The sequence below is a fragment of the Hordeum vulgare genome, chromosome 2H (genome assembly GCF_904849725.1).
Source record: "Hordeum vulgare subsp. vulgare chromosome 2H, MorexV3_pseudomolecules_assembly, whole genome shotgun sequence".
NCBI classification, from domain to species: Eukaryota; Viridiplantae; Streptophyta; class Magnoliopsida; order Poales; family Poaceae; genus Hordeum; species Hordeum vulgare.
Window position 1 is genome coordinate 529,395,705 of NC_058519.1, and position 10,597 is coordinate 529,406,301.

Below are 10,597 nucleotides of genomic sequence, written 5' to 3' on the forward strand. Positions count from 1 at the left end.
TCCCACATATTCTACGAAGATCTTATCGTTTGAACCTCAGTGCCAAGGATTCATATAATCCCGTATGTCATTCCCTTTGTCCTTCGGTATGTTACTTGCCCGAAATTCGATCATCAGTATCCGCATACCTATTTCAATCTCGTTTACCGGCAAGTCTCTTTACTCGTTCCGTAATACAAGATCCCGCAACTTACACTAAGTTACATTGCTTGCAAGGCTTGTGTGTGATGTTGTATTACCGAGTGGGCCCCAAGATACCTCTCCGTCACACGGAGTGACAAATCCCAGTCTCGATCCATACTAACTCAACGAACACCTTCAGAGATACCTGTAGAGCATCTTTATAGTCACCCAGTTACGTTGCGACGTTTGATACATACAAAGCATTCCTCCGGTGTCAGTGAGTTATATGATCTCATGGTCATAGGAACAAATACTTGACACGCAGAAAACAGTAGCAACAAAATGACACGATCAACATGCTACGTCTATTAGTTTGGGTCTAGTCCATCACGTGATTCTCCTAATGACGTGATCCAGTTATCAAGCAACAATACTTTGCACATAGTCAGAAGACCCAACTAGAGGCTTGCTGGTGACAGTGTTTTGTCTATGTATCCACACATGTATATAAGTCTTCATTCAATACAATTATAGCATGGATAATAAACGATTATCTTGATACAGGAATTATAATAATAACTATATTTATTATTGCCTCTAGGGCATAATTTCAATAGGGGAGGGGGTGCGCCACCCCTAGGGTTCCCCCCTAGGTGGTGCGGCAGCCACCAGATGGGAAAGGGGGCGGTGGCTAGGGTGGGAGGGGGTGGCGCACCACCTGGTGGACCTAAGGCCCACCTGCGCCTAGGGATGCCCCCTCTCGCCACCACTTGCGCATTGGGCTGGGTGTGGGAGGCGCACCAGCCCACCAAGGGGCTGGTTCCCTCCCGCACTAGGCCCATCTAGCCTTTTGGGGTCGTTGCCCCCCTTCGATGGACCAGTGGTCCCGGTACGTTACCGGTGACGCCCAAAACACTTCCGGTGTCCAAAACCATCCGTCCTATATATCAATCTTTACCTCCGGACCATTCCGGAGCGTCTCGTGGCGTCCGGGATCTCATCCGGGACTCCCAACAACTTTCAATAACCTCGTATAACAATTCCCTATAACCCTAGCATCATAGAACCTTAAGTGTGTAGACCCTACGGGTTCGGGAGACGGGCAGACATGACCGAGACGCCTCTTCGGCCAATAACCATCAGCGGGGTATGGATACCCATGGTGGCTCCCACTTGCTCCATGATGATCTCATCGGATGAACCACGATGTCAAGGATTCAATCAATCCCGTATACGATTCCCTTTGTCTGTCGGTATAGAACTTGCCCGAGATTCGATCGTCGGTATACCTATACCTCGTTACCGGTAAGTCTCTTTACTTGTTCCGTAGCACGTCATCGTGTGACTAACTCCTTAGTCACATTGAGCTCATGATGATGTTCTACCGAGTGGTCCAAGAGATACCTCTCCGTCACACGGAGTGACAAATCCCGATCTCGATTCATACCAACCCAACAGACACTTTCAGAGATACCCGTAGTGCACCTTTATAGTCACCCAGTTACGTTGTGATGTTTGATACACCCAAAGCACTCCTACGGTATCCGGGAGTTGCACAATCTCACGGTCGAAGGAAAAGACACTTGACATTAGAAAATCTTTAGCATACGAACAATACGATCTAGTGGTATGCTTAGGATTGGGTCTTGTCCATCACATCATTCTCCAATGATGTGATCCCGTCATCAATGACATCTAATGCCCATGATCAGGAAACCATGATCATCTATTGACTAACGAGCTAGCTAACTAGAGGCTTGCTAGGGACACATTGTGATCTATTTATTCATACATGTATTACTGTTTCCTGTTAATACAATTATAGCATGAACAATAGACGATTATCATGAACAAGGAAATATGATAATAACCATTTTATTATTGCCTCTAGGGCATATTTCCAACAAAACGATCGTGCCCCGACCTCTCGGTCTACTCTTGGTGCATCCATCTCCCCCGCCGAACCACAAGGGATCCCCAGGTCCCATAGGTCTTCTCCCCCACGACATCAGTGGCGCGCCAGGTAGGGGGATTGAAGAAGGTGCGCCGATCTGACCTAAGGATGGGGGCATCAACTCCGTCATCACCACCACCGCCATGGCCTCCGACGGGACAACGGTTGTGGCGGCTCATCGATTCGCGGCTGCGCCTACGACTACCTTGTCCAGCAACGGCTCGAACAAAGACCAGGGGAGAAGGGCCACTATGCCTCCACACACTCCAGCCCATACACCTCCTCCCAAAGTGCAGCGTCGCTGTGAAGCGCACGTCGGGGGCTCCGGTAAGACCTCCAACACCTTATCCAGCGAGCGCTCCCCTTCGGGGCAATGTGCCGCAGTCAAGAATGTGCCAGGGGGCTCCGGCATGACCCCATGCGCTCGTTCCGGCAGGCTCGCCTCTTAGGAGCGTTGTACTGCTGTCGAGGGCACGGTGGGGAGCGCCCCCGGCAAGACAATGCATCCTTGTCGGGGCATGTAGCTCCCAAGGAGGCCCGACACTGCCCTAGCCGCCTCCAGGCCGGCAACGTCCTTGCCGGTAACCCATGAAGCTCGGGTGTCGGGGGCTCCCGGCAACCCTCCTTTGTGCAAGTTTTGCTAGAAGGGCATATAAACCTTCGCGCAAAGTCAAGCACAATCCTGTGCACAACATGAATAAGAGTTAAGCATTTCGCAGTTCTTACCGATTTTCATATATGTTGGTATGCATAGTTATGTGTTACGCTTACCTCAGGCAAGGGTCGACGAACCAACTAGTTTCCGAAACTTACCGTGAGGGGAACTTGGCGTGGCCGAGCGCGCCCTTTGCTTCAAGCCTGCTCAGCAACCTAAGCGGCAGCATTTGAAGCGCCAAGGAAGCCTTGCCGGCAGCGGCACCTCCAGCAGGCTGCTAAGGATCCGCTCCTCAAAGCACCCGCGGCAGGGCTAGCCGCACCGGCAAAGGTCTCGGTGAAGCGTTTGTTTTCTTTGGGAGTTTTTCATCCTTTTCGGTACGAGGAACCTGCACGCAGAAAGGGCCTTGGCACGATACCTTGCCGAAGGCTACACCCCAGGAAGCTGCCCATGACCAGTTCCTTCGAGCGCTCGTGGCGGGGCTGTACGCGCCGACAAGGTCGGTCGCGCTAAGGTAGCTTGCCGGCAGCGGCGCCCCCGACAGAATACAGAGGCCCGGTCCTCTAAGCATTCTCGGCAGGGGCTGTTCGCACCGGCAGGTGCCTAGTACATCGTAGGGTTTTTCTTTTACCATACAAGGAGAAACAAACAAGGAAAATAACATACATTTTCATTCATGATAATATGATAATTACATCGATTGTGGTTGTCGTACTAACTTAAGATAAATTTCGTCTTATGCCACGAGGCGGCACCTACAAGAAGGAAAAAAGCGGTGAGGCCCGCGGCAACAACCCAGGCTGGTCCCTCCTGGACCAGCACTGCGCACAGGAGAACGCAACCGGAAGGGATGGCGAAGCCGGGACCGCGAGCCGCCTCGAAGACAAGGCAGCGTCGGATCCACCGACGAGTCCGCCCCAACCTGAGAGGGGGAGAGACGGGAGCTGACACTGCTCAAGACAAAGATGAAGGGTGGGCGCTTGATGAAGGTGTTCTTGGAGGAAGGATGAACGTCACCCCTCGCAATCCCCCAGTTTTATAAGGAGGAATGCAGAGGCTGGCTCTCCCCCGCCTCCAAGAGCCACCACCCACTTCCACCAATCCGCTCGCCCACGTTCACGAGCGGGCAGACGGCCGCCTCGCTCCTCCAAACCGGGGTGCGGCGTTCGTCAGGACCGTAAGTCCCGGACGATACGTGCTAGGCCACAGCTGTGCATGCATCACGTGTGGCGGAAACGACCAATCATGGTAGGTCTGCACCCCGCGCGGGTTACTCGGCCACCCCGCGCACAACTCCCACATCGCGTATTCAAGGGCTTGCAACGGAAACTTTGCAGTCGAAGCAAAAATCCAACAACGCCTCGAATCTCGGCCGCGCGTGCCCGTGCACTGTTCGGGCCTAGCCCAACAACGCCTCGCACGCATGTATGGCCTAGGCCCGGGGTCTCCTGTCGGTGCGCTAAAGAATGGGCCTTTAGCGCCCATGACTTATGCATGGACAGTAGTAGCCATGCCCGTGGCAGGCCCTGCCAAGGACGACGGGAAGTAGAGGCGAATACCTCAGAAATCACCTAGATCGATAGGAAGATGCCACCCTCGGCAAGCCCCTTTTGCCGGGGGAGGCCAACAAAGCCCCGGTAATGATCGGAGCGGGGGCTTCCAGAGCCCCCCGGCAAGGCAACAACCCGGCCAGAGAACTTTCCGAAGTGCTACGCCACGCCACGAAGGCACCCGAAGCCTCGAGCCAGAAGACCGAAGATGTCACCCCCGACAAGCCCCTTTGCCGAGGGAAGCCAGCAAAGCCCCAGCAAGACCCTTGTCGGGAGAGCTACCAACACTCCACGACGTTTCACCCCGACAGGGCCCTGACACGCCCTTGTGCCAGCACAACAGCCAACTGCCCCTAGCCACTCGATACGTGTCGGTTCGCACGACGCGTGTCGATCGGTACGTGGGAAAACAATACCGAAGGGACGCACCCCTGTCTCATCCCTGGGACATCTGACGAAGCATTAAATGCGTCTGCTAAGACGCCAGGAACACTGTAACACACTATGTGACTTATGGGTGCACTGTTCCATGATGCACCCCGTGAGAACCCTGTGCTGCCACTGTTGGTGACCCCTTTGACCTATAAAAGGAGGCCCTAGACATGCAGGGGGTAGCCAGTCAGCGAAGACTCACTTAGCAGTTCATCACCTTTACATCAGATTAATAAACACGAAGGAGGAGTAGGGTTTTACGCCTCCAAACAGCCCGAAACTGGATAAAACGATCGTGCCCCGACCTCTCGGTCTGTTCTTGGTGAATCCGTCTCCCCTGCCGAACCACAAGGGATCCCGAGGTCCCATAGGTGTTCGTTCCCCACGACAGCGCTGCTCTATTTTGCTCTATCCAATAGGGCCTCTCGGACAATAGAATACTCATAGGCAGCTGCTACAGTAGCTGGTAACTGAATTTCTACTGCATCACGCAACTCCTCTTTCAAGCCCAAAATAAACTGAGTAACTAGCATAGTCTCGCTGATGTTGCCCTCATACATCCGGACCTGATACACTAACTCGTGGAAAGTTGTGCGATACTCCTGCACAGAACCTTGCTGCCGTAACACAAGCAAATCTCTCATACATGAACGATGCACATTGACCTCAAATTCCTGAGTAATAGTCGTGAGGAAATTTTCCCACGTACTGCAGTATTCAGTTAACTTGTATGACTGAAACCAGTGTGTTGCGTTGCCATGTAAGTGCTTGGATGCTGACATTAACTTGAAGGAATCAGGAATCTGGTACAGCAGGAAATATGCTTCACAATTATCCAACCAAATGCACACCCCTTCACCATCGAACCTCGGGAATTCCATCTTAGGCATCCATGGTCGCTTGCTACTCTGATCATCTGGGGCAGAGTGTGGGTGGGATACCTGGAGAGGAATTGTCGAGTGAGGTCATAATGATGGAGGAGGAGGTGGCGGTGGTGGAGCGCGCGATGTAGTCGGCCCACCAAAAATTGGCCCCGACTTGGGAGACGCACCCACGCAACCCTCCGCTGCGGTTCGGTTCAGATCCGTGTCTCTGACGCTGATTGATTCCTTAAGCACCCTAGCCACTTGAACTTGCTCGTGATATATCTCCCCGATTGAGCTCACCGAGAGATTCGCTTTGGTTTGGACCTGATCTAACCCGGCGGCCTGTTCCTCGAATTTCGCATCCAGTCCGTCGAGATGAGACTGGATCGCCTCGATCCCGTCCACCTTCGCATGCAACAACCACAACACCTCGAACTCCTTCATCACTCGCTCTTTGAATGACCCCATGGACTCCGCCAGATACCTTGTCTGCGTGCTAGGCTTGAACGGAGTCGTCGCCACTTCCTCCGAATTCAACCTAACGCTGATACGGATTTACAGTTGACCGCCAAAGGCAGAAAACCAACCAATCAGTCGATGTTACCGACAAATCTCGAGTCTATGAAGCACGAATCGGACCGATGAAGCTCTGAATACCACTTGTGATATCCGAACAGTAGAGTAGCAGAAGGGAATTGGGGATCAGAGAGGATAAGAGCAACTTGGGGGAGAAGAAGGAAGGTAGGACAAGCAATTGTTTCATTTCTTGATCGATGCCCAATACAGGCTGGACGCGGAGCTTATAACAGCGACCACTTACACGGGCTTGGGCCGAACCACACTTACAACCCAAAATACACGGTAGTCCATTGAAAGCGTGTCATTGCTGTGAAGCTCTTTGGACAATGACGCCGTTAATCGCGTGTTAGCTCAACAACAATGACATACTTCTATTGTTGACAATCATGTCCACCAGTTTTTGGCAACATATGATATAATTGGTGCCTCCACGGGCAAATACTTAACTTACAAGATAATAAAGTCATGTGAGCCTGACTTTGTATTAACACACACATGAGAGGCTCACATAGTAGAAAGCAGGAGCGTATGGTATCAAAACTCATGTTCATATGTATAAATCTAATAACTAGCTAGTTCAGAAATTAATCAAATCCATACAAGACACCTTATGAAAACGAAAAGGTGCCATGGCACCCGGGTGCCCCGACACCCTATTATCTAGCGTGTCCAGCGACTTGAAGATTCGTGCCGAAGAGTCAGCAGCAGGCCATTTGCATGCGCATGTTAGTTAATTAGGCAACTGTTTTCCAGGATGTGATCAGGGATGCAGGAGAGAGAATAGTGTCGGTCCTAGATACCTTTTTGATGGAGACAGAGATGACTTGACAACACTGTTGTAGCCATGTCAGGGAGGTGTTGCTTGTCCGTATCTGTTTTTCTGTGCATGGGATGAAAGAAGAGGTAATAGCACCAAGGATCCTACAACTTGCACACAATGTGATGGTTTGATCCCAGAACTTGCAAAGTGACCCTATTTGATCCTACAACTTGCTTCTCTTGTGCAGTTTTAGTCCACAGCGAATCACAGCGCGTCAAGTGGACAGAGTGGGGGCAGGGTTGGTGGTTTTGCAAAGTGGCCCTTTCATTTATCACTTATTAATCGGATGCTCTGGCGACCGATTGATGGATTGATTCTCAGCATCCAGTAGCTTGTTACACGGAAGATCCAGGCAAAACGGTTACTGTATGGATGTCTTGTCGCTGGTTTGCTGTGGTTTTTCTGGGATGGTGTCTTTTGGGTATTTGAGCTTTCGTGCGATGAGTTGTGGCTGCCTCAAATTAAGTGAGAACAGAACTTCATATATATTGCCTTTTTCTCTTGCTACTGGCAGGGATGAAGTTTTTAAGATTTTCTTGTCAACACTTCCACAGGAGATATAGATTCCTAGAGAAACACAAAGAATTATCCAAGCGTGTTTCTACATAGTAAAAGAGCGCTGTTTTGTTCAACAGAACAGAAACACGTCAAAATTCATCGGTATTCCCTCCGTTCCAAAATAACTGTTGTGGTTTGTTCCAAAATAATTGCAGTGGTTTCAGTTCAAAACCACAACACTTATTTTGGAACGGAAGGAGTACTAAGTTTAGTTCCTTCTTCCTTGCCAACTACAAGGCCACCAAGACCAATTCCAATAGCATGCCCACCTATAAAACCATGGCATGATGGTCACATTAGACACTGCTCGACGGTACTGCACCAACATAAACCAACGTGGAAATAATAAAAACAAACTTCTACTGCCCATTCATGGAAAAGCTGACAAAGTTATATCTTGCAATTTTTGCATGACTTGAACAGGTATGGTATCTAACTCCTTGTGTAAATCATAAAAAAGGTTATACGATCGAAAGCTGAATTATTTCAGCAGTATTACTAGACAAAACCAACAACAGAAACATTGAATGAAGCAGAATAGAACTAAGTTAATGTGTCAGCACACGTTCTACTTCTGTCGCTGACAATTATGTTCTCCTGTTTTTGGCAACATATGATACCATGGGTGCCTCCATCGGAGGCAAATACTGAACTTTCAAGATAATCAAATGTCATGTGAGCCTGACTTTGTATTAACATGCATATGAGAGGCTCGCAGAGTAGAAAGCAGGAGCGTATGCTATCTAACTCATAGCCATACGTATAAATCTAATAACTAGCTAGTTCAGACATTAATCAAATCCTTACAACAGACACCTTAAAAAACAAAACAAAAGAACATAGATTACCTGCTAATTGAGTAACCAATCAAAAAGATATACGTACAGATAACAAAAAGAAAAATGCAAATCACCTATTCAAACACATCTTAGAGATCTTGTGCGGTCACATGTTCAGATTCATCATCTTATTCTCCGCCAACTCCAGTGTCTACAACGGAAAGAAATCCGTAAAAGTTGAAGCAAACGCAAATAGTTTAATTATTCTTCCAATGAAAGGTAAAGTAGATGAGATTATCTATTGTTATTGGAAATAATATATGTGATGGAAGAGCGTTATATATGAAGAGGATGCTTAGCTATAACGGTACAGTCATCTAAAAATAGGTAAATGCGCTAGGTCTTTGTCTCAACCTTATAGAACTCATCAATCCGAGCCAGGCCTATTTTGGTCGCACGGCCCTTGGCTACATGAGGGGCCTTAGCCTGCAACACAGATCCATCCATGTATGTATCAACAACAAATCAGCATGGCAAAAGTTACAGAAGATTAGAAGCTGTCTTACCGAAGCGTTAAAGGATTTCCAGATCTCAGCGGCTTTGTTTCTAATCTGAAAGTTTTCCACAAGAAACAAAATATCAATTCATCCACGAAACAATTGAAACAAATCATTATGCCTTCTGATATAGGTAAGGAGGCATTGAAAGGTCAAACTGACAGCATCTACGGACGGCCTGTCAAAGATGTCTTTGAAGTACTTCATCCAGAAGTGGTTCCTAACCAAATCATGGTCAAATCAGCGCCGTCCAGAAAAGCAAAAAAACTGAACAACAATCAGAAAAAACGTGGAGGATCTCATCTCACTGGTAGCTGAGCAGGCCGAGCTTTTCATCCTCTGCAGTGCTCATCGCCGCCAACCCGCGTGCAACATCGGAAAGGTCGTGGGTCTTGGGCTTCTCCGCTCCATTGCTCTTCACCGCCAACCTGCGTGGAACATCGAGAAGGTCATGGGTCGACGCACCAAAATTAACCTCTATTGCATCACACAAATCGGTTGGAATCTTACTTGCCCTTGACCTTCTTCCCCTTCCTGCACTTGGTCCAGGGCTTCCGCTCCTCCGCTCCATCTCTCTTTGCTGCCGAGCTGCGTAAGAATCCAAGGTTATGGATCGGCGGCTCGATGCACCGAAACTAGGGTGTCTCTTGCATCACAGAAACAAGATTCAGTTTTCGATTCTTACTTGCTGTCGGCCTCGTCCATGGTTACATCGGTGCCCGTGGATGCGGTCTGCTTGCAAGCCGTCATGCCTCAACAACAGGTGAGATCGGCTCGAGGCGAAGCCAGGAATCGAGCGCCCGAATTGGGGAGTTCCGGGGAAAGGAAACGAGGGAGACGAGAGGCGAGCTGCTAGGGCACAAAAGAGATCGGGCCAAGCGCCTCTTTTTCCCATAGGAGTCAGGTAAATACTGGGCCAATGCAACCAAGGCCTTATGGCTCTCTGTCAGGAAAAAATAAATAAACTATGGCCGTGTTGACCTTTAGAGGCTTTATTACAATCTTGATTGAATTTCGCCATCGGTTATGGAAGCTGAGAGCAACTATACCTGACGCATTTTTAGCTATCTTCATGTATCGCGTCTTGAATATTTTCTTTAGATTTTTATTTTTTATTTCACACATTTTTGGCTTTTTAGATGGGTTTTTTTGGGTTTTCTCGATGTTTGGTTTTTCACCGGTGTTTCTTAGCTTTTGGATGAAAAAAACAAAAAATATCTGAAAAAACATATTTCTTATTTTCTTTCTTTCTTCAAAAGCACGAATTTTCTTGCTCACGGAAACCGGAAAAACACGTATATTTTTTCTTTTTTGAGAGGTACGGTTTTTCTTTCGCGAGAGACACAAATTTGGTTTCGGAAGAGACACAGCCATGCCTTTTGGAAAAAAATGTGTTTTCTGTTTTTTCTGCAAAAGGAAGGGTTTTCCTTTTGCGAGATGCAGGGATTTGCTTTTGCGAGAGGCACGGCCGTGTTTCTCGGAAACGAGAAAAACATGTTTTTTGTTTTTTCGTGAAAGACACGATTTGCTTCCGCGAAAGGCGCAGGTTTGCTTCCACGAGAGGCATAGTCATGCCTCTCAGGGACGAAAAAAAGTGTGTTTTTTAGCTTTCGCGGGAGGCATGGTTTTCGAGTCCAGTTTTTTTATCCTTTTTTTCCATGGAAAGAAGTTTGTTAAAACCTATTAACATGAGATCTTGTTTTAAAGAACTCGACGCGAGGAAT

The 10,597-nt window shown here is 48.5% G+C and overlaps 1 protein-coding gene across 1 annotated transcript; it reads right to left on the reverse strand.

Moving 5' to 3' along the window:
- Nucleotides 1-7,564: 7,564 nt before the first annotated feature.
- On the reverse strand, nt 7,565-9,778 carry LOC123427021 (HMG1/2-like protein). The gene is made up of 8 exons (XM_045110952.1): nt 9,559-9,778; nt 9,384-9,461; nt 9,182-9,301; nt 9,036-9,093; nt 8,883-8,927; nt 8,731-8,802; nt 8,451-8,527; nt 7,565-7,806 (listed from the first exon to the last, which is right to left on the reverse strand). Exons 1-7 carry the CDS (start codon nt 9,621-9,623, stop codon nt 8,483-8,485), a joined length of 483 nt encoding a protein of 160 aa, XP_044966887.1. The 5' UTR covers nt 9,624-9,778; the 3' UTR covers nt 7,565-7,806; nt 8,451-8,482.
- Between the last annotated feature and the right edge of the window lie 819 nt (nt 9,779-10,597).

Coding starts and splice junctions, on each gene's coding strand:
- LOC123427021 (XM_045110952.1), bottom strand. CDS start 9,623: ATGACGGCTTGCAAGCAGACCGCATCCACGGGCACCGATGTAACCATG. Junction 8,803..8,882: donor GGAAATCCTTTAACGCTTCG/GTAAGACAGCTT, acceptor TCTGTGTTGCAG/GCTAAGGCCCCTCATGTAGC. Junction 8,528..8,730: donor GGATTGATGAGTTCTATAAG/GTTGAGACAAAG, acceptor TTTCCGTTGTAG/ACACTGGAGTTGGCGGAGAA.